This window comes from Camelus ferus, chromosome 10 (assembly GCF_009834535.1).
Source record: "Camelus ferus isolate YT-003-E chromosome 10, BCGSAC_Cfer_1.0, whole genome shotgun sequence".
NCBI lineage: Eukaryota > Metazoa > Chordata > Mammalia > Artiodactyla > Camelidae > Camelus > Camelus ferus.
Window position 1 is genome coordinate 60641444 of NC_045705.1, and position 24209 is coordinate 60665652.

At 41.0% G+C, this 24209-nt stretch overlaps 1 protein-coding gene across 5 annotated transcripts; it reads left to right on the forward strand.

Moving 5' to 3' along the window:
- Positions 1-64: 64 nt before the first annotated feature.
- On the forward strand, positions 65-23811 carry GVQW3 (GVQW motif containing 3). Of its 5 annotated transcripts, XR_004323368.1 has the most exons (3): positions 65-1093; positions 5340-5473; positions 7303-9991. XR_004323368.1 is itself a non-coding variant. In XM_032489442.1 (2 exons), exons 1-2 carry the CDS (start codon positions 629-631, stop codon positions 23795-23797), a joined length of 726 nt encoding a protein of 241 aa, XP_032345333.1. In that variant the 5' UTR covers positions 65-628; the 3' UTR covers positions 23798-23811. The 5 variants fall into 5 exon arrangements, 2 of the variants coding, with proteins under 2 accessions (XP_032345333.1, XP_032345332.1); XR_004323367.1 differs by lacking the exons at positions 5340-5473; positions 7303-9991 and adding an exon at positions 10450-12798 and having other exon boundaries at positions 65-1753; XR_004323366.1 differs by having other exon boundaries at positions 65-1753; positions 5340-9991.
- The last annotated feature ends 398 nt before the right edge of the window (positions 23812-24209 follow it).

Genomic DNA, 24209 nt, shown 5'->3' on the forward strand with positions numbered 1-24209 from the left:
CTTCTGCGCGGGCGGGCACGCGCAAGGAAGCGCGCTTGCTCGGGTGTGGCGAGGCGGAGGCGGGGCCTGGCGTGGGTTGCCGCAGTGCGCCTGCGCACGGCCTACCCAGGATGGGAGGGAATGGCGCATGCGGGCGTGTCTCCCGGGACTCTACAGCAGGCGAACCCCCGGCTCCTCCGGTAGGTTTGGCGTGCGCGGCTTTCCGCAGATCTGGAGCGAGCTTGCACGTTGTATCACCGGTGCATCGCTTCTTGCTTGCTTAAGTTGCCACCACATAGGCTTCTGCTGCAGAAATCGCCATAGACTTTTAAGGGCCGCGGAACCGGACTACCTTGGTGACTCATTTGCACACCCCCAGCATATCTGCGTGCATTAGTTGGACGCAGACGTAAGTTGTTGGAGATTTCATTATCCCCAGCTTTGCAGCCACTCTCTGGCCCCCGCATCAGCTTCTAGACTGGAAGCCGAGGGGCTAAAACTCAGAAAAGCAATGACTCTTCCGTGATGAGGCTTCCAGAGGAGCAAGAATAGCGACATGATTCCACCTGCAGCCCTCTAGAGAATAGTTCTCCTGTCTTCCCCTCACAGTAGTGGACTTTTAACGTTCTTGTATTGTTTAAGTGATAAAATGAGCGACCGCTATCTAGAACAAAGGATTAGTATCAAATTCTGCGTGAAATTGAACAAGTCTGCAAGTGAGACCCACCATCTTTTAAAAGAAGCTTATGGGAATGAAGTCATGTCAAGGGCCAGAGTCTTTGACTGGCACAAGAGGTTTAAAGAAGGGCGGGAAGATGTTCGAGATGATGCCCGAAGTGGTCGTCCAGTCACCCACCGGACGGATGAAAACATCCAGAAGGTCAAGGACTTGGTTTGTTCAAATAGGCAGTTAACTGTGAGGATGATGGCTGAAGAGTTAAATTTAGATAAAGAAACCGTTAGACTCATTCTGAAAGAAAACTTGAATATGAAGAAAGTTTCCGCAAAAGTTGCATCGGGTATTTTAAAGGATGAACCTAAACCTCGAAAACTTGACTTTCGGTCTGATCTTTCAAAGGAAACTAAGAAAAAGAGCTCATGTGTGAGGAGAAAGGTAACAAGTTCTGAAACGTGGAGTCATCTCCAGTGCGAAGCTGCTGGGGAAATAACTGTGCCTGTATCCCATCCCAAAATCCATCATCCTGCCAGCCAGCTGCTGCAGGCTTCATCTTCAACAAGCCTTCCCGCCAGGGCAGCTCAGGATTCGTTCACTCCGTGGTGAAAGGAATGTGGGGTGGCCCCACCCCACCTAGAAAGCTGCCTCACACTTAGGCACCTTCATTTGCTGCTCATCTATTTTCAGCTTCTTTACCACTCCTCCGTCTTCCTTCCATGTTATGGCCCTCCTGTTCACTCTTTGCTGGACTCTTGGGCCATCTTCCTTGCTGTTCTCCACACTTTGAAGAACTTTTGGCTGTTGACTTCTGGTCCTTGCTTGTACTTAATTTTTTTTTAATTTTTTAATTTTTAATTTTATTTTATTTTATTTATTTTTTTTTTTTTGCTTAACAAGTTTGGATCTCTTCACTGTCCAGACCTTAGTTTGTTATGGCTGTCCTCTTCCTTTGTTCTCAATATTCTGCCTCAGGGGATCATACCAATGAAAGGTGGGAGCAGGACCTTTTGGAGTCTCTGTGCACAGGGAGGCATACTCTTCTGGGAGGACCCAAAAGAAAGCCTACAGTTCCAGCCTGCTCCACAGTCAGGGCCTGAGGTATGGTACAGAAAGCAGTGGCATGCTGACATAGGGAGCAATGCTAAGAGCAGATGCAGCCCAAATGACTCTGGGAGCCCCCAGAACTCAGGGTTGGCCACCCCTTACTGATCTCACAGACCTACCCCGACAGAAGAGCTAGGTTTGTTCATTCTAGTCTTGCACTTTGGACCCCCAAGACTCATTTGGGTGTATCCCCTCTGCTGGAGGGGAAGGATCTGGCCCCAGAAAATGTAAACCAGGGGATTTGGGCCCAGGCTGTGATGTATGAGGAGAAAGACTAACACCCTAGACCTTGAATTAAGGGAGCTCACTGCCTACGTGCTGGTGCCCACACAGCAGCCTGTTTTTGGTAACTCACATCAACATTGTCAGGTGTTTTTCTGAGCACTGACAGTTTTTAGAACACTGCTGAGCATTGACAGTGTGAGGCTGTGAAATAAGATTACCAAGGGCTGGGTAGACTTCATGGATGATGTGGTTCCTAGACTGGATCCATAAGGAAGGATGAGACTAGGGGGCTAGGAAATTAGGGAAGATTCCCAGGCAGGTGGAACAGTGTGAGGCTGCAAACCTGCCTCAGCAGGAAAATGATGGCACTATTGGCTGAAATAGCAAAATCTAAAGAGGAAGATAATGGTGTTGCAGAAGGTGAACAGTTTGGAGTAATTTGCTTCCACTCTTCTGCCGCCAACTCTATGCTAGTAGTTTATAAATTGCTTCCCCCTGAGTCTGTGGATAGGTTTATAATAACCACTTATTTGATTATCTAATTCTCTCATCAAACCCTCAAAAAGCATTCTCTACTGGTTCAAAATCCTTTATCTCTCCCTGGCTCTCTGCCAGGATTTATGGAATGAAACTTTTCGCAAGTGGGTTCCAAGTAATACCACATAGACTAGAAACATCTTAGAATGCCTAATGGAGGGGGGTGTGTGTGTGTTGGGTGGGGGTGGGGGTGGAAGATGGTTAGTAACAGCATTTCGCAGGATTGGCCAATGTCTATGTTTTAACCCAAGGATTTTTACATGTAGCAGCTCCTATTTAACTGGTAAGTTAGTAAAAAATATTGGTTGATCATAGAGGCCCAACATTTATTCAGCAAGTTATTCTTAGTTCTGTTCTTTCACTATCTCTATTGCCTTCAAAAAATTACTAATACCTGTCAGCTTTGATGTTCCCTGAAACCTAGAGCTTATCCCACAAATAGAAGATACTGTGCAAGAAAACTCAAACCAACAATGGCTCACAGACTTCTGCCTACTTAGCAATTTGTAGATATTTCATCTCAATTCTTACATCTTCCTACATCAGATGAGGCCCTGGGTTCCCCACTGCTGAAAGCCCTCATGGCTGGCAGCTTTGTGGCTGAACATAATAATCGTCACTCAGCCCCGGGGGAAGCGGAGGGGTAACTGTTGCAGAATTGTATGCTCCTACGCCTTGAGCAAGTTCCCACAACAGTACCTATAGGCATTATCTCCAATCTTTGATAACACAGAGGCCCTGAAAGAATTTATTTCTGGATCTATTCCTGTCCTGTGAACAGAGCTGGAGTGACCCTTCCAAAGATACTAGACCAAGACCATGCTGGAGGGTAGGGTACCAGAAGCAATGTTGTCCCAGACAGGGTTTGGACACAAAGCAACTGGAAGCAGGTAATCAGAAGGGTGAATTTAAATTGTTCCAAGTAGCCATAATGAAAAAGACTTAGTTTATTACCTTAAATCATGCCCTGTGTGGTAGTCAGGTCACACTTCTACCTGAACCCATTATCCATTTTGCTTCCCAGAAAATATTCAATGAGATGATAATACACCCTAAGAAGCCTCAAGTTTGAGAGAAATTAAAAATACTCATTCAAAGCAGTCCATTCACATGTGGCTGCTCGGAATCTCTCCACCCCAGGTTAGAGCATGATCTCCATACGCCCAAACAAGAGAGTTCTGTAACAGTACCCCGTATGTGCCCAACACCCAAATCCATTTTATTTCTGACCCTTTATTTTGCCGGCATCTTGCTCCCTAGACCTCTAGAGTGTCTAATCCTGTAATCTCAGAGATCTACCCATCATCATGCCTCAGGCCCTTGTCCTTGGCTTTTTCAGATATCACTCGGTTTATTCTTAACTGGTTTGTTCTTGTTCCTCTGTTTCCCTGAGCTTTGTTTTCTAGTTCTAGACCACACTCTCCAATAGCTGCTTTTGGCCACTTGGGTGTGCTGATCTTGAATTGCCCTTTTGCCTGTGATTTTCCACTCAACTGCAACTCCTCTCCTGGTTTCCGTGTCCCTCTCCCGACTCCCCACTTCGGCCCTATAGTCTTGACTACGGAAATTGTCTGCTCCATTGCTGGCCCCGGTTGCCTTCCTGTCCTTAAAAAGTAGGGTGGGATAACATAGGGGAATGTGTTCATGTTTTTTATTATTATTATTATTTTTTTAATGGAGGTATTGGGAATCAAACCCAAAACCTCGTGCATGCTAAGCACTCTATCACTGAGCCATACCCACCCCTCCTTGTTTTATTATTATTATTATTATTATTATTATTATTATTATTATTATTATTATTATTATTAGACACATAGAGAAGGAACAAAAATCTCCCTTTCACCCTTAGCCACCAGGGACTCCACTCCCCAGAGGTAACCATTATTACTAATTTCTTGAGGCAATTTGGTTACCTCTGGTCCTCAGGAGTCATGAAAGTTTTTCAGAGATATAATATCCAAATCCCATTCTCCCAGCAACTGTATTTACCCTGGCGGAAGAAGCTCCATCTAACCATAGGAGATGAAGCCTGGCTCCCTGTAGGGCATCTGGAGGAGCGCTGGCTCTCTGCAGACCTTTACCATAAATCTCAAGCTCAACACACAGTCAAGGAATCTCTGGCTTTCAGGCTGATCTTCCTCTTCCCCATTCTGGTTCACAAACCACAGGGAATGTTATATACCACAGCTGGGAGTTCTAGGGGGGAATAAGCACCTTCCAGGGCAGATCATCCCATCATTGAGTTTATCCAATCCTTTCTCTACCCATTACCCCACCTTCCACCTGTCCCACTGTTAGTGGTCTAAACCAGAATAAAATGTTTACCAATCTTTGATTTCAAAAAACATATGGATAGTTCTCCAGTCTTCTGAATTCTGCCCCTGGCTCTGAGTTCTTACTGAAATCTTGTTGTTTGCCAAGAATGTGTACCCGGGGCCTGCTTTCCAGAGTCTTCCTTTCAGATCCGTTTCTTAGAGTTCAGAGTTGCCATTGGAGATGGCTGGATAAATCTGGATGCTAAATGACTTGAGGATGTGTACTAAAGGAACAGGGTACTGTTGGGATTGTCACCGTATCACATGTCCTGGTCAGCCAACTTGCTGTTTGCAGACATCATTGCCAGTAAGTCTCATTAGGCTCCTTGGAATTGGTCATTATGTCCTATGTGGCTCAGTTAGTAAGAGTCTTTTTGCTGCTGGAATTGTATATGTAACCCTGCGTTCTCCAACTGCTTCTTAGTTGGAGCAGTCCTCTAAGATTTTACCAAAGTCTCACACCCTATCTGAGGCCGCTTTCTTGTATTTATGTTCTCTAGTCTCTGCCTTATCAGATCCTTGCAAATGCTGTCCCAGTTGCATCACCCTTCTCCTAGTATTAATAACCAGAGACAAAAAATCTTCGGTGGGAAACTTCAGTATCTCCAAGGACCCACTTGGATTTAGTGAAGAGGTGAGCAAACTTCTTATGTAAAGGAAATGTCTTAGGCAGTATGGGCCATACAGTGTCTGTTATAAGTTCTCAGCATTTTAATGCAAAAGCAGGCATAGCTAATATGGAAACAGATGAGCATGGCTGCGTCCTAATAAAACTTTGTTTATGAATACTGGGGTTTAAATTTCATATAGTTTTTGCATGTCACAAAATTTTTTTTCAACTGTTAAAAATATTTTTTGAAAACATTCTTAGCTTGCAGGTCATAGAAAAACAGATGATGGGCCAGATTTTGCCCAAGGACCATAGTTTGTTGACACCTGGTCTAGTGTGTATAAAGTGTGTTTATAAAAATGACAGATGATTGATCCTTTTCCACTGATGACATTTAATGCTAAATTGATCTGGCAGTGTCTGACAATTTGGTACTATAGAAATTGTAGTATATTAAAGGGAATCCTTATAGGGCCGGGAGAGTGAACTAGAACTAAATGGAAGACTATTTCACCTTGACCATATTCTGAGCCACAAAATAAGTTTTGTGCTATTTTTGCCTAAAAATGATATTACATAAGCTACTACCTAAAGTATGCCTTTGTAATATCTCAAAAACAATTTTGGCAATAGTGAAAATGATGCCAAGTTACAACCTGTGATAACAGAATGAATTGAAGGTAGTTCCAAAATTGCCTTGACAATGGGCAGCATTTGAGTAAGTTTGTTATTACCTGTGAAAGTGACTACTATGGAGGTGACGAAACTCACTGATTTATATTTTTTGGATGCTTGTATATACATATACATACTATACATGTATATATATATATTTGTATATATATACATATATAGTATGTATATATATATTTGTGTATATATATACACATATATAGTATGTATATGTATATATATATTTGCAACTTGTGCCAAACTATGTCCTGTTAGATGTGTTTACTTGTTTTTCTCCTAAAGAGAGCCATTTTGTGTCACCTTCATTTAAATTGATTTTCCAAAGTTGAAATAGAATCTCAGGATTGAACAGACCTGTACAAGGGTGTTTCATCCAGCCAGTCATGTGTCCCTTGACTCCAGGAGTGACTGAATCCTACAGCTGCTGAAAAACTGCATCTGAAATAAGATTCTGTGTTAATTCAGCAAGTTTTTATTGAGTGGCTGTATGTGCCAGACACTGTCCTGTGTGCTGGGGTATAGCAGGGGACCAAGCAGATACAGACCTTAGATTTGACGGTTTCAAATCTAATTATGTTGCTCCTCACTCTTATAAATCTTCAGTTGCATGTGCTCACACTAACTCATTTTTAATTGCGTACCTGGCAATAGATATGACCTTTGCCACAGGCCTCTCTGCTGTGGTCATGATGCCTCTCCAACTGCATTAATAATTTAAGGACTATATGTTTCACTTACATTTTATTATCCTTTGGACCAGTCTATATTGGTAGAAAAACACGCTGGCAGTGTTGAAAGTGTAAATTGGCAACAGCTTTCTGAAAAGCAATTTGGCAGTATCTATCAGGAGCTTTAAAAATGTTCATATCTTCTGATCCTTTAATTCTACTTCTGGGACTCTGTCCTAAAGAAATAGTCTAAAATGTGGGCAAAATTTATGCTTAACAATCTAGAAGTCCAACAGTAGAAAATTGATTAAGTAAATCGCAGTATGACTATACAATATAGGCTGTTATGCAGTCATTATAATTAATGCTTCTGAAGTGTTAAAACAGCATGGCAAAATGCTTATTATAATGTTAAGTGAAAAGAATGTTATACAGAATTATACACATAAATCCAAAAATATTTCTCTAAAATATTATTGGTTTTATTATCAGAATAAAACAATAGCACCAAAAGTTGGCAATGGAGAGAATGGGGCCAAACCACTAATTTGGCCCAGAAACAATTAGCTGACTGGGTCAACATGGAGACTGCATGATACTACTATGTTGGTAGCAGGAATGGGACAGAAAGGAAAAGGGCCTTCCTGAAAGGAGAGGGCTATGTGACCAGAATCCCTGCAAAAAAAACTCAAGTGTTATAAGAAGATACCACGCATGGTATGAGAAGACACCACAGGTGGCATGTTCCTGCTACGTGGTCCTAGGGAGGTAAAGGAGCACATGTGGTTCAAGTATATTCTGACAAATGGGAAAGGATTTGAAATACTCTCCTGGGTAAAATTAACCTTGTTCTTGCATTCTCTCATACAAAATGAATATTCCTGAGATGGATTTTATTGCAACTGACTTTCTGAAGAATCCTTGAGCCTTCCATATAATTTCTTTAGGATAGGAATGGCTTTCAATGTACCAAGTCTACCTCCTCCCATAGTGAAACATTCAAACAACATGGTATACACGGGAATACTTGGTATTCCATACTGAGGATGCCACAAGCATATCAGTAGTCACCTTAGTATTGTAACTTGCAAAACTCTTAAGGTTTGCAAATGTTATTTTGTTGGTGTCCAGAATGACTGTGCTTTTATTTATATCTGAAAAGTAGTCATGTCACGGGATTTTAAAGTGAGAAATGATGTAGATAATGCCTATCTATCCATAGATGAAATTGTTGTTGGGAAAATGTTTCTTTCACCATTACTTTAGCAAAATGTTTATCATTAAAATGCCAAATATATCTCCTCAGTGGAATTTCAGACTTTCCAAGGAGTACACAGGTAAATACATGTTTTACAGGCATGTAGGTTATAGGCTTGTTGAGCTAGAAGAGTCCTTCAAGGTCTGAATCTCTTGGTCTATAGAAAGAACAAAAGAGTGAGATTGGGGTTTTAATCCTGCTCCTTAACAAGCCATGTGACTTTGGGCAGTTCATTTGTACCTGTGGAACACTTCAGGTTACTCATCTATGAAAGGGGAATAATAAAACCTGTCTCATGGAGTTGTTCATTTTGTCCTTTCAACAAATGTTTATTGATTGCTTTTATGTGGCTGACCTATTCTACACACTGAGGATATAACAGTGAACAAGATTTAAAAAAAGTTCTTCTTGAGCTTACATTTAAGTGTGGAAGACAGACAAGAAATAAGACAGATGTATGTTAGATAGTGATTATTAGATGTGAGGCTTGCATTAAAATAATGTATATGAGGTGACCAGCACAAACTCTGGCGTGTAGTAAGTATTCAATAGATAGTAATTCCCTTTGCTTCTTCATTCTTCCTAACAGCTCCTGAGTTAGTCTACAGCATGGTAGTGATCAGCAGAAGGCCTGACTCCTTGCCTTCAACTTCTCACCAGTTAATAAGGCCTAAACCTATTTTGTTTAAGATGACAAAAGTATTCTTACCGGTGTGTTTTGCACTTTCTATATGGCAGATTAATAAAGGCGGTGCCTAAACACTGTTGATAAATGGCCTTTTCTGAAGCCAGTTGGCAAAGGCCCTTGCCTGGAGCTAGATGGCATCCAACCACAAGGACAAATGCATGATTTCTTTGCTGTTTAAGCTGAACAGACCAGGAAACTGTACTGGCTGCTTCTCTTAAAAGATGTGTGACCTGTGTCCTGTTCCAAACACAAGAACTGGGCAAAGTTTGCATTATTTCTGGGAGACCAGGGCATTGACTAAAAGCCAGGAAAAAGAGGGTTTAATGCTTGTGGTTGCTATATATTTTTGCCCATTGTAGAAAATTTGGGCAGTTCAGAAATGTTTAAAGAAGCCAAAAGTTCAGCATTTCACCAGACCCATCTCTCTGCCTCAGCTTCATCCTCCAGAAACATCCAGTGAATAGTCATTTGCTGAATTCCCTCTTTAGACCATCACAGTTGGGACGATTGTGGGAATGAGAAAGTGGAGCATAAGGAGGCAAAATACACAAAGCAGTGGTAACTGGCCTGCTGGCCTGGCCATCCCTCGCTCCTCTTATTAAAAGGGCCCTGAGTTCTGTCCTCAAGGATTCAGTCAGTGCAGTGTTAGCTCACAGAAGAAAGTGGACATGAGGCTGTAGGCCAGTACCCCTGTACCTTATTTTAAGGACTTAATAAGTGAAAATTCAGAATTACAACCCAGATAGATAAGGAAATGGGCCCAGGGAGGTTGAGTGAATTTTCTTGAATCACACATCTAAGTGGTGGGAAAGCCAGGATAATAATGAAGGACCTTGAATTTCACTCAGTCCAGTGATTTTTTTTTTCCATTATTCTGTTGGTAATAATTTCCTTTACTAAATTGTGCATTCTTAAGATAACTTTAAAATAATGGTCACCTTGGCATTTGATAAACATGATTTACCAACAATTGATTCACATGCAATTTGGAGGGAATGTATTTATGGCAAAGAAGGTGATGCAAAAGTTTTTCCAAGATCCCTGGGGTGCCCAGACCCCTGGTCCTTCTCCCAGAGGTGTGTATTCATAAGTAAATGTTGGCATTCTGTCATTCATTTTTTTCCAGATGTTCTTCCCAAGTAGTGTGTTATGTCTTGTGTTTTTAATATTTCTCGTATACATTTAAAAAAATCTGGGCACATAAATCCTAATAAAGTTCTCAACTATCTCCTCTATGCTGTCTCAAATTTCTGGGTATGTTTATATTTATGACAATGTCTGAAGGTATGAATACTATCACATCATTAGGGCTTATATTACTAAATCCTAGGCTTGTGTTTCTAGATGTTCTGAAAATTCTTTACACTTCACTTGTAAATGCCACTGTACTGTGCCATGACATTTCCATAGTAACATATATTTCAAACAGGAAAACAGAGGAAGCCCGAGGAAAAGGGATGTAGGTTTCAAATAACAACAACAACAAAAATTAAAAATAGAATACATAAGACAAGGAGTGTAAATTCTGGTTTGATGTCCCCTGAGAACAGAATATCTTGCAGACCTGCCTTAGGGACTGGCAATATCCACCACCCACCAAGTGGCCCAATCTTGGAGTCACACATCCTTTGACCCTCACATCCAGTCAGGTCCATGTCATTCCTCTAACATTTCTTAATGTCGCCTACTGCAGCCAGCCAGTCACCCACCTGTCACCTCACTGTCCTGAAGTCCACCTACGCTGCTGTGCATGCGCTGTTTAGTTAGGAGTTTGCTGAAAACTGGAGGCCTTTTGACACCAGCTTTTTGAGCTTGTTCAAGTCACACCCTCTGCCTGGAATCCATTCCTGCTGCCATCCATCTGGCAAACTCCTACTCAACACTCAAGCCTCAGCCTTACCGTTGCTGCTCTCCGTCCCCCACTTCTCAGTAAAGCAGCCCCCGATGTACAATGCCCAGTCTTACATCAAGGAAGCTAAAACACTTAACTGAACTTAATTGTTTGCAGAATGTTTTTCCTCCCCTACCAAACCATGAACTCAAAAGCCAAGACCTCATCTGATTTCTCTCTCCATTCCCTCCATTCAGAATAAAGCTTGCCTAGAACTGTTCAATAAATGTTTGATAGATGAATGAAAGAACAGACTTTTATGGAAATTGCTTTTTAAAATCTGTGATTAAATTCACCAGGTTAACCATTTTAAAGTGGCATTTAGTCTTAGTGGCATTTAGCACATTCACAGTGCTGTGCAACCATTACCTCTCTAGTTCCAGAACATTTTCATCACTCCAGGAGGAAACTTTGAATCCATCGAGCAGTCACTCTCCATTCATCCCTTACCCCCCAGCCCCTGGCAACCAATCACCTTTCTGTCTCTCTGAATTTGCCTGTTCTGGACATTTCATATAAATGGAATCATGCAATATGTAACCTTTGTGTCTGGCTCCTTTCACTTAGCATAATGTTTTCAAGGTTCATCCATGTCATAGCATGTGTTAGTACTTCATTACCTTTTAGGGCTGAATAATAGTCTATTGTGCTGATATACCACAGCTTGTTTATCTGTTCATTCACTGATGGACATTTAGCTCGTCTCCACTTTTTGACTATTATGAATAGTGCTGCTATGAACATGCATGTACAAGTTTTTGTTTAAACATCTGTTTTTAATTCTCTTGAGTATTTACCTAGGAATGGAACTGCTGGGTAATATGGTTTTATATGTTTAACTTATTGAGGAACCACCAGACTATTTTCCACAATGATTGCTCCATTTTACTTTCCCGCCAACAATGTATGAGGTGAGGATTCCAATTTCTCCACATTGTCTCCAGCACTTTTCTTTTCTTTTCTTTTCTTTTTTCACCATATCCATCCTAATGAGTATGAAGTGGTATCTTTCTGTGGGTTTTTTTTTAATATCATCCATGTCTCCATTTAACAATTTCACTCTTTTCTCTAGCTTCTTGATCACATGGAATATAGTCATAACTATTTTAATATCCTTATCTGTCCCTTCTACCTATCTTGGTCAGGTTTAATTGACTGATTCTTTTTTCATTATGGCTCCTTCTACATGGGCCCTTTGGCTTTTTAGAAAGAGCTTTTGGCTATTACTTTTAAGCTTTGTTAGGTGACCAGAGCAAACATTAGCCTAGGGCTAATTTTGCCCCATTATTGTGGCAAAGCCCATCTGATGTCTTGTGAAATATTCCTTGCCACTCTGAATGTTGGGAACTGTTGGGAACAGGAAGTGGACCTATGTGACCTCCAAGAATTGTTCCTTCTAATTCTTTTGGATGGTTCTTTTTCTTACCTCAGGTAGTTTCATCACGGACGCTGAAGACTCGAGGGGGACCCTTAGCAGATAGCCAGAGCTTCCTTTTTGTGCAGCTCTCTTCTCTTTGACATTCTTCCCCGTGAACTAGTGCCACCTTGACCACCCCAGATTGCTCACTCCATCTCTTCAACCCAGGGAAACTATTAGGCTCTGCCTGGGTTTACTCTCTTGGTACCATGGCCTGGAAATTCTCTCTAGGAGATAAGCAGGGACAATCACAGAGCTTACCTCATTTATTTCCTATATCTCAGGGATCACTGTCTTTAGTTGCCTGATATCCAATGTCTTAAAAATCATTGTTTCATATGTTTTGTCCAGATTTTTAGCCGCTTCAAGAGAGAAGGTAAATCTAATCCCTGTTCATACATCTTGGACAGAAGCAACGGTATAAACATAGGAAATTAATAGAGCTATTGGTTATGATTAGCACACAGGCATGCATATCATAAGACTTAAAAAGCTAATATCATATAGTTGTTAAGAGTATGAACTCTGGGACAAGACTGCCTGGATTCTGGCTTTCCATCTTGCTAGCTGTATATGCTGGGCCAGTTACGTAACCTTTCTGGGCCTCAATTTCCTCATCTTTAAATGGGAATCGTAATGGTCCTATCTCATTGGAATGAGATGAGGGTTAAATAGATTAATCAATCTAAAGCATTTTGAACAGTGTGTGGTTCAGAGCAAGCACTCAATAAATATTAGCTATTAGTATTCTGTATACAGTAGTCCCTCCCTTATTTTCAGGGGATACATTTCATAATGCCAGTGGATGTTTGAAACCAAGGATAAACTGAACCCTATACATACTATGTTTTTTCCTATACTACATACTTATGACAAAGTTTAATAAATTAGGCACAGAAAAGATTAACAACAATAACTAATAACAAAATAGGACAATTATAATGATTTACTGTAATAGAAATTATGCCAGTGTGGTCTTTCTCAAAACATCTTATTGTACTGTACTCACCTCACTTCTTCTTGTGAAGATGTGAGATGGTAAATTTTCTATGTGATGAGATGAAGTGAGGTGAGTGTCAAACATTGTGATGTATCATTAGGCTACCATTGACCTGATGTATTGATGAGGGTCATCTGCTGCGGGTCACATTGCACCATTGAGAACCATGACAATGTTTATGGTTGGATTTCAGGAGCAGACAACGTCAATGGTTGGGGATCATGGATGGGACAGACCAGGCAGCGTGAGGTTTCATCATGTTACTCAGAACAGTGAGCAATTTAAAACTTAGGAGTTGTTTATTTCTAGAATCTCCCATGTAGTATTTTCTGACCTTAGCTGACCACAGGTAACTAAAACTGTGGAAAGAAAAACAGCGGGTAAGGGGAGACTACTGTACTTTTTATAAGTAGCCAGCAAATTTGGCTGTGAGTTCCCTAGTGACCCTAGCAAAGTGGAAATATCAGTTACATGATTTAGTGTCCATAAAATATGTACGAACTGGTTGTGAAAGAGAAGTACAGACTTCAGAATATTTCCTCCCAAGTTTCCTCATAAAGAGGATACTGTATGTGCCTGGAATAATATCCCAGCCAGAGGGAGTTTCCCAGGATTTTGTCTCTACCATCCCTCCAAATAACTGATAGCTTCACATCAGAGCTCAGTTCAGTGAAAGTGATTCCACTGTGACTGAAATATTGCAGTAACTTTTGCCTGGCTTAAACCGAAGATAAAAATTTATAGTGTCCACGTGGAACTACTGAACCACACGCCATTTGGGCAATTCTCCATAAGTATAAGGGAGTCAATTAGGAGCCAATTACAATGGTTCAGGCAAGACAACTAAAGCCTGAGGCAAAGAACTAGCTCCAGGATGAAAGTGTGTTGCAGGGAACCAGCCCACTGAACAGTGAGAATCCACAAAGCTCAGCAACTGACTCCGCGTGTACCTGCAGGGAGGAGGAACTTCCGAGGCCCAGGAACAAAAGTGTGGAAAGACGGAAAGAAAAATGATCTTCGTGTTGTTCAAATCTTCTATAGCCTTACAAGTATTTTGTCTTCTTACTCTTAACAGCTGCTGAAGGAGATGTGACGAAATCTCCCACTATGTGGATCTGTCCATTTCTCCTTGTAATTCTGTCTTATATGTTTGGAGGCAATGTTTCCAGTTGGTACAAACATGTTTTGGGTCATTATATCTTCCTGGTGAACTATCCCGTTTATCATTAAAGCATATGAGTCTATCCTTAGTAATGCTTTTTGACTTAAAATCTACTCTTCTTGCATTATTTCACTTAGTATTTGTTTAGTATATTTCTCCCATCCTTTTAACATTTCTGTATTATTATCTTTTTTATACTAATTTTTGCTTTCTTTTTAAAATGTGTTTATTTATTTATTTAATGGAGGTACTGGGGACTGAACCCAGGACCTTGTGCATGCTAAGCGTACACTACCACTGAGCTATACCCTCCTGCCTTGTTTGTTTATTTTTTTTTAACTATTTGCCATGTGTTTTATTTGCTTTATTCTCTCATCCTGCCCTCTTTTAATTGGTTGTTTTCTTTACTTCCTTTTTAGTCTCACTAGTGGTTTGGAAGTTACACATTCTAATTGTATTCTTTCAGGGGTGTTCTTAGGTTATTAATGTGCATACTTGACCCAACATTGTTAAGTTAGTCACTATCTCTAGTTCATTGTGAAGATTTCAGGAGCCTTAGAATTCCTTAATTCTAATCTCCACCTCCTATCTTCCAAGTAATTTGGCTTTTAGTATTTTAGTTCCAACTTACTTTTAACCACTCACCCCCTTTTATTAGACATTTTAACAGCCAGTATTTATTTAGATTTACAAACCTTCACACCAACTTCTTTGTCAACCCTTCTTTAGTCCTTTCTTTTTATTAAAATGTAAGTCATGTACAATAAAGCTCACCCTTTTAAAGTATACAATTCAGCAGTTTTTAGCATATCCACAAAACTGTGCAGCCATCACCACTATCTAATTTTAGAACATTTTCATTATCCCCCAAAGAAACCCCATACCCATTATCAGTCACTCCCCATTCCTCCTTCCCTAGCCCCTAGCAACCGTGACTCTATGTTGTGTCTCTATATGGATTTGCCTATTCTGGATATTTCATATAAATGGAGTCATATAATATTTGGCTTTTTGTGTCTGGCTTCTTTCACTTAGCATGTTTTCAAGGTTCATCCATGTTGGAACATGTATCAGTACTTCAATGCTTCTTATGCCTAAATAATATTCCATTGTATGGATAAATCACATTTTATTTATCTATTCATTAGTTGGTGAACATCTGAGTTATTTCCACTTTTTGGCTGTTATACATAATGCTGCTATGAACATTTGTGTACAAGCATTTTTGTGGACATATGTTTTCAGTTCTCTTGGATATATACCCACCAGTGGAAACCATTATTTCTTATACTCAGTGGTGTGCTGATAGATATTTAACAACCAGTTTCACGTGGTAGGGGTATGGGAGCCCTGGTTTGTAGCATTTGTTGATCTCTGGAATACAAATGCTCAAGTTACCAAGGTGACATCACTCAGATTTAAGGATGGGAAAAGAGGCACAGCAGCACACTGTTCTGTAGTATTTCTACCATATAGATGCAGGAGGTAGAAATAATCCCAAGAGCATAGATAATAGCAAAACTGTAGTAGAATAATTAAGCAGTGATATATTGTGAGGATTTATTTTACCTTTATTTTAAAAATAATTCATTTAAATCTAAGTTAACAGGTTTTAGTTTTTAGCAATAACTATGTTTAGCAACCTAGTTCTCAAAATTCCTGAGATTTTAAGTCGGCTCTTTGGGCTAATGTGAGCTGCCTTGAGAACCTCACTTGCACTCTTCTCCTTACATCTAACTTATTTTTTCTTAATTTTCTTTTTATTGAAGTATATCCATTAGTATTCTCTAAGCAAGGTTTTGTAAGGTAAACTCATTTTCTTTGCTTGTCTGAAAATTTGGTTATCACTCAAGAATTTAACTGTGGAGAGAAATTCTTCTGGTTTCCATTGCTGCTGATTGGAAGGCTGCTGTGGTAGTTAACGTCCCTTTTGGTAACCTGTCCTTTTCCACTGAGGGCTTTTATATTTTACTCTTTGCCTTGTGTTTTTGCAGTTTCATCACTTTATGACTAGTTATGAAATTGTTGGTACTGTTTCTCTGGAGAACCCTGACTTATATAGCTATAATATTTTTAATAATGATTCTCCGCCATTCCCTCTAGTAAATCTTTCTGGAATTCCTATTAGACATATGCTTGAGGTTCTCTTTTTATCCCTCATATCTCTTAAACTCTTATTCAGGATTTCTATATCTGTCTTTCTTTTTTTACTCCATTTTGAGTGATTTCCTCAAATGTCCCTTCTAATTTGTTTCTTCTTCTTTTTTTAATATTTATTTTTATTGAAGTATAGTCAGTTTACAATGCTATGTCAATTTCTGGTGTACAGCACAATACTTCAGTCATACATGAACATACATATATTCGTTTTCATATTCACTTTAACCATAAGTTACTACAAGATATTGAATATAGTACCTTGTGCTATTCAGTATAAACTTGTTGTTTATCTTCTTCTAATTCATTTTTAATTTCAGTGCCTATGTTTTTCATTTCAATATGTCCTATATGGTTCTTTTTCAAATGTCCCAACTCTTTTCCCTTATACTATTCTTTTCCTTTATTATGGCTTCTGTTGCTTCTCATATCTATTTAATCATCCCAATTCATAGTCTCTTTCAAATGGTCCTGTTTTTACCCTTATCTCTAATTTGTTGTGCTGGTTGACTCTCCATTTTGCACATTTCTTTCCTCATGTGGTTTGTTACCTTTTGTGAGCATCTTCTTCAGGGATTGTTTTTTCTAGTGGATTCTGCAAGCCTTGCCTTTTTAAGTATCCCTGCAGAGCTGTTTTGAATTCATTTCAGCCTAACCTAAGAATTTTAATAGGTCTTACTTCAGCCCTAACCTGAGAATTTTAAGGTCTGGACCAATTTTTATGTTAATTTATCTCAGTAGGGACCTGTACATACAGGTAGAGTAAATTTAAACCTCTACATGCACTTGGCAGAGACTAGGATTTCTGTCTCTCATGAGAGCCATTTCTTCCCTACCCAAGGTCTCTTCAGATATCAAGCTTCCTTGGACTTCTCTAACACTGGGGGACAGTTTTTCCAATCTCCTTTTCATGGAAGGGGGCAGAGTTTCCAATGTCAGGGCTTCATGTCAGGGCTTCCCACTTTCTCGCTGGTCTGGGCCTGAAGCCCCCTCTCCTGCTCCTTAGTGCACACTGGAACCCTGGCCTGCAGCTCTCGGGGTCTACAGCTAAGGGTGAAACCCCTGTGGCTGCTAAGGCGCATCACCTGCACCCTGTTCTCGCTTTGAGTTTTTCATTTCTGATATCCGGGGGTTTCTCTTTATATTTTTCAAATGTGGCAATAAAAACAGAACATGTTTGTTATAGTTCATCCAGCATTTCTATGTATCTGTAGCAGGGGGGTGGGATGGGGAAATCATCTATATTAGGATCGTTGGCCATGTTTCTGGAAGTTCCCAAATCAGAAACAATCATTATGTGAGGAAGACATTTATTGTCTCCATTTCATAGATAAGAAAACTGAGGCTCAGAATGGTTGTCTAAATTGACAGAGCCATGAAACTTTAAATGGGGAAATGGGTTTTGTGTTCAGTCTGTTTGCAAAATCCCATGCAAGATATCTAGGCATTCTAAAGTAAACTTGGTAACTTTGACTTCCCTCCCTGATTAGCATTTATGGATAATTTTGGCATTTTGCTGAAGCAAATACTCTGGAAAAGATTCTCCCTGCTTCCCAGGTAAGGGTGTTTGGGAGAGAATGGGAGGGAATAAAGAAGTAGGTGGTGGAGCTGGACTCTCCCGAGACTGAGAACCCCTGGTGGGAGCATTTGCCTGGGAGGATGTGAAAGCCAGCAGGCATTTCTGCCACCATCCAGAAGCACCCTCAAGCTCACTCATGCAGTGGGCAGTGAAGGGGACATATCAAGCGTCCTGCACATTGTCTTTGGCTTGCCTCTGGAAGAAGGAGGAAGCCCAGGCCATGCAGGGCTTACCTGTAACTTCTGCTGAGTTTGGGGATGTCTCAGCAGAGACTGGCATACTCTGAGACTTCACTTTACTCCTTAGACTGGAGCACCTCTTGCCCTGTGCATCTTTTATAGAGCCTGGCCCTGAGTGGATGCCCTAAAAAGGTACTGTGAATCAATGAGTCTAACTAAGGAAAAAGAAGATACATCAAGTATTTACAGCAGAGGGATCTTAATGAGGTGGATTGGATACACAGGTGATAGGATGGGGACAGAGAGGCATCCCAGAGCTTGGAGCAGGAAACTACTGCTACCCATAAGGCAAAGTGGCAGAGAGAGGAGGCAGTGTCACCAGGGGCCAGGGAGACAGGAGACAGAAGCCAGGGGCCAGGTGATCAGAAGCCTGAACCTTAGCAGGCCTATCAGGGGGAGCAGGAGCCATGAGAAATGTGTAGCTAGAAATGCGACCCAAAGCAGATGGGGAGGATAAGAAACATTCTGGCCTCTTCCTCCCCCACCCACCTACCCCGAATCTCCTGCTAGGACTTCCCCTTAGCCAAAGTCGGGGCCTGGATTTGCAGCCTGAATCGATCAACCTCCCTGTGTTGCAGAGCAGAGCAGAACGCTGGGGCGTGGGTCTGAGAAAAATAGGCCCAGAATTGGCATGGAAGGAAAGAAGAAAGAGGAAAAGGAAGAAAAGAGGACAAACTCAGGGGACGGTATAGCTCAAGTGACAGAGTGCATGCTTAACCATGCACAAGGTTCTAGGTTCAATCCCCAGAACCTCCCCTAAAATTAAATAAATAAATCTAACTATGCCCCCCCCAAATTTAAAAAAAAATGAGAAGAGAAGCCTATAGGTAGCATGTAAGCATTCTAAAATACTTCTTAAATATTGCAATTTAAAAGGATCTTTAGGATAAAAAGTTGCCTTCCTTGCAGGGTTATAAGGATCAAATAACAAAGTGATGTGAAAATTTCTGAAAATTGTCAAGTGCTGCATATATATGAGATGATCATCAATTATATCATTATTTCTCTGGATGGAGGAATTATATTTGAATATGAGTGTTAAATGGAAACATTTTATAGAGCATCTATTATAATGTGGACACTTTTTATGCATGTGTATTAGCCACAAGTAATAATAACTAACACTGACAAACAAATTGGTAGTTACTTTCTGACATAACAAGAATTCCAGAGGTGCTCCTTTGGCTTTTCCATCTTGATTACAAGATAGCTATGATGTCCAACCTTCATCCCCAAGTTCAAGGCAGGAAGAGGTTGGGGTGAGAAGACACTCCAGACTTAGCAAAAGCTCTGCCAGTAACTCCCTGCAAGGTTCTACCTAAATCTCACTGGCCAGAACTGCACCACATAATCACCCTTAAGTATCAGGGAGCTGTGGTGGGAGGTAGCAAGAGAGAAATGGCTTCTGGGTAGCAGAACATCAGGGTTTGCTACATGTATATAAAGCAGAGTAAATGCCAATACGTGTTAGCTATTTTCTGTGTGTGTATGTTATGTCTCAATGTCTGTGTAATTCTACATATTCTCTACTTCTCCTGACAATCCTGTGAAGTAAGATCTTCTACAAATGAGGCCTAACACACAGCTGGTAAAAGGCAGAGCCAGGCTCAGACCCAGGTCTTTCTGACTGGAGTCTGAAGGCTCTTTCCATTGCCAGGCCATGGTCCCTCCTCCCCCTCAACTGGCCCTCTAAGGTCTTGTCTTAGAGTCACATCAGGCCTAAGTGGGCTTGATGAAGAGAGAATGGAACAGCATCAACTCTGAAGTAAGTTGACACCTGTACCTGGAGCTATAACGGAGTAACGATGAAGTCACGAGAGGAGTTTCCATGATTACACATGCTAGACTCATGCCTCCACCTGCGTGTAGCCACTTTGGAATGGTCGTGCTGGGAGGCCTGGCACTTGTTCTGATGATGCCACTACTGCCCAAGAACTCCTGGGGGACTCCCCTTTATAAGTCACAAAAATACCTCAATCTCATTACTGTAATATTACACCTCATTTCTGATCCCAAACCCAGCTGCAGCGCCTCTTCTCATTTACCTGTGAGTTCCAAATGGCTTTTGATTGTTGCCAAAAATTAAAAAAAAAAAAAAAAAAAAAAAAAACCATCCCCCAAAGACAGAATTGTATTGCAGTTTAGATACAAAATAATGGGTTGTCTGCTCTGTGGGGAATTTTCAAGTCAAAATTGTAGAAATGTTTAAAGCAGCAGAAGCACTGTTCAACTAAATATACCCTTGAAGGTTGATATCCTGGAAGAAGACAACTCTAAGTGTGGTTGAATAATTTTTTGCTGCATTTAATAAATATTTCTCACCATGAGGGGCGCTGTGAAAAGAACACTGGACTTGGTAAAGTTTCCAATGTGATAATACTTAATGCGGGTCAGGACACTGTGAGACGGGCACATCATCTGTTGGTGGAATTGTAAATTAGTATCACTTTCTTAGAGCAGTTTGGCAGTGAACATCAATAACCTTTAGATTTTAAACCGGTTGACCAAGAAATTCCACTTCTAGGAATCTTTCTTAAGGAAATAGTCAAAGATGCAAACAAAGATTTATGTATAAGCTGTTCATTTTATTTGTAAAACAGTAAAAAGGAGTAACTAGCCCAAATGTCCCACAATGAGGAAACTGTCAGGTAAATTGTATACTCACTAAATGAAATAATGCAGCCATTTGAAAATGATGTTTCTGAAGAATTGTCAACGATGTTTTTATGTTCACAATAGGATAGGTACTAAAACCAGATTATAAAACCACATGCATTATATAGTCCCATTTTTACTTTCTATATGGTAAACAAAGGCTCAAGATATACTCAAAATATTACCAGTAGTTTTATCTGGGTGATGAAACTACAGGTGATTTTAAATTTTCTTCATTATATTTTTAAATATAAAATTCTTGATCATTATAACTACAAATATTACTTCTATAATTAGAAAAATATGTATGATAAAAATTACTTTCTAAGAAAGAAAGAAATGGGTTTTACTGGGAGAGAAGAGATCTGCTCCCAAGGAGCTGATTGTTTAATGAAGGAAATGAAACACATACACAGATAAATTCATTACAAGGTAATAAGGGCTATAATGGAGATTTTACAAAGTGTGGAGGGGAGAGTTGAAGGTGGGTGAAAAGAGGTAATATTTGTGCAAGGTCTTGAAGGATGAATAGGAGTTCTCTAGAGCTTTGTAAATTGTTAAGCACTGTGTAAGTGTAAGTTAGTTTTTGGCCTTTATTATGACTGTCAAAGCTTACCTCATATAAAGCCCTCTTTCTTGTCTCTTTCCCATGTTCCCTGAGGCCCAGGATCCCTGGGACAGGAAGCAGCAGCAGTTAAACAGTCACACATCAGTGCTCCAGCAAGTGAACTGAGGTGCATCCAACTAAGGAGCAGATCCAGGACCAGAGGACATAAAATTATCTGGGAGCAGGGCCAGGAAGGTGCTGGTGGGTAAACAGTTCGCCCTTATTTGCCACCCTGTGGAAAGGCTGCCTTTGCTTGGGGCCTCCACCCTGAGTTATGCGGCCATCTCCACCTGAGGGATGGTAAAAAATGAGAACAAGCATCATACATCAGTCCATGATTTACATCGGCAGGAAATGGTGTGTTAGATGTCCTTACAACTCCAGACAGGGTGGAGTAGAAAGGAGGGGTATGAGTGAGGAGACCTGCAAGATGATTTGTTTGGGAGGAAGTCTGAGAAGTCCAAGGTAGGAAAAGATTTAAAAGTTGTCTTATTTAATCCTCCTGATCCTTCCCAACATCCCATCACATGATCATCCTTCTTGGCCTTCAAGGCTCAGAGGCCACCTCTGTTACCTCCCACCTCAATTCCTCCAGCCTATGCTTTATGTATTCCTTGTTGTTCAATTTTATGAGAAAAAATAAGCCAATGCCCACTGTGCACCAGGCAGTGTGCTTATGATTCCTTGATTGCAGTATGCCCTCCTGTGCCTCCTGTTGTTTATTTATTTATTTGTGCAACAAACTTGTATCAAACACCTACACTATGCCAGGCAACACAGAGTGGAGAAAAAGATAGCCAAGATCTCATGTTCTCTTGGACCTGCCATTCTAGTGGGGGAGACACACAATGAACAAAGGAATACATAAGAAAATACAAGGTTATAAATATCAAGGGGTCCGCTTTGGGAAAATCTAGGGGAAGAACTTTCCATACAAAGAGAGCAGCTGATTCCAAGATCCTAGGGGATAACTGTTGCTTGTTCTAGGACCAAAAAGAACACGGTGGTATTGTGCATGGAAGACCCTTTTGTGCTTTATCTGCAAATGAAAATCTTCTCATTTTTTAGGACTTGGCTCAAGCATCACCTCTTTGGGCAAATCTACCCTATTTCTTTTCCCTGGGTAGAAGTGACCGCTGTCTCCTTTCCTCCCCATTGACTCAGAGCAGACTTCTCTCAGCACACCTGTAATGATTTGCCATTCTTACAGTACTATAGCATTGCTAGTCCCAAGTGGACCTCAGTCTTGTCAAGAGCAGAGCTTCCTGTCTAAATCCTTAATGCCCAGCACAAAGCCTGGTACAGAGTCTGTGATTGGTAAACATTTGCTCCATGAATACGTGAACTCTCACATAGCACTTTCTCAGAACTGCCCTGGTGACATTTATCCAGAATTAGTAACCCTTTATTGATCAGTGCCAGGCCCTATACTGTATTCCTTCAGTTCTGCTATGTCTTATAAGCCTCATGACCACCACGTGCCATGTTATTTTCCTACTCTGTAGTTAAAACTCAGAGAATGGAGTGACATTGGTGGTGGCTCAGTGATAAGAATCAGGGCTGAGATTTGAACCCAATTCCTCTTGATGCCAATGCTTCATCTACTCTGTAATGTGCCCATCGTGCATTACTTCACCTGTGGACCTGTCCTGTCTTTTCTCTTAGATAACGCTTTCCCTGAGGGAGAGGCCTGTTCTTGTCTCTCTTCTGTATCCCCCCCATGACACCAAAACAGTGCTATGTATTTAGGACACACTCAAAATAAATCTCCAAAGGTGGAAAAGAAAGATGAATGTGTGAATGAATACTTCACCCAAAGTGGATCAGCCCCTGACATAAGCTCACAGGATGGTGATGGGCTGGAGGGAGTGATGTTTTTGAGGGGAGGGGCCTTCCCAGATACCTCTGCGTCCATCTGGGAAAGCTGAGTATGCCGTCTCCAAGCTAAAGCACTAATTTCTTAGAAATCACACCTTCCACTCGGTTGTACATCTCAGCAGGCAGACAGGGGCACAGAGGGGAACATGCATGGCTTCCATTGAGTTGGGAAAATGAGGTTAGGTTTCAATTCAGATAGTTATTTGTGTTTTCTGGGTCTGCACGGTCGATAAATTTTCAACGAGCAGTGATTCTGTTCCTCATCTTTCATTGCTTTATGGGACTTCAGGGAATGAAAGCATAACATCCTGCTTTCCCATAAGTTCTCTGGCCACTACCCTGGCACCAATTAAAGACATGTCCATGCAATTAATCAAAACCAATTTGGAAGCACTCTGGCTCTGCTCCTCTGATGTGCTGCCTGCTCCACATACAGTAGTTCCTCAGCTACAGTGATGAAGCCAGGCACATAGGAGCTTTTGATGAACTGGTTGTGCTGGCCCCAAGTGTTAACTATGTCATCTGACATGACTAATGAGGTTCCCAACTTGATCCGTGTGAGCAGAGCAGCCCTGCTGTCTGGAGGAGGCTTGGTTTCCACAGCCAGCCTGGGGAGAGGCTGCAACGTGCAGGGTACACACTCCATCATGTCAGCTGGAGTCCTGGAGGCCTCTAGTGTTGGAGCTGAGAGTCGTCAACGGGGACGGTGATGGAAACCATGGGCCAGGTTCTGTGCTGGGCACTGGTGGGAAAGTGACCCAATTTAAACTTCTAGCTCAGCCTCCACATTTTACAAACATGGAAACCAAGACCCAGCAAAAGTGACGGGCTTGCCAAAGACCTGAGCTGTGGGGAGAGAAATCAGGGA

What these genes read in the sequence shown, in the direction of transcription:
- GVQW3 (XM_032489442.1), top strand. Translation starts at nt 629, where the DNA reads ATGAGCGACCGCTATCTAGAACAAAGGATTAGTATCAAATTCTGCGTG. An exon ending in GCTCATGTGTGAGGAGAAAG is followed by an intron (nt 1,094 to 23,536) that starts GTAACAAGTTCT and finishes GTTTCAATTCAG; the next exon opens with ATAGTTATTTGTGTTTTCTG.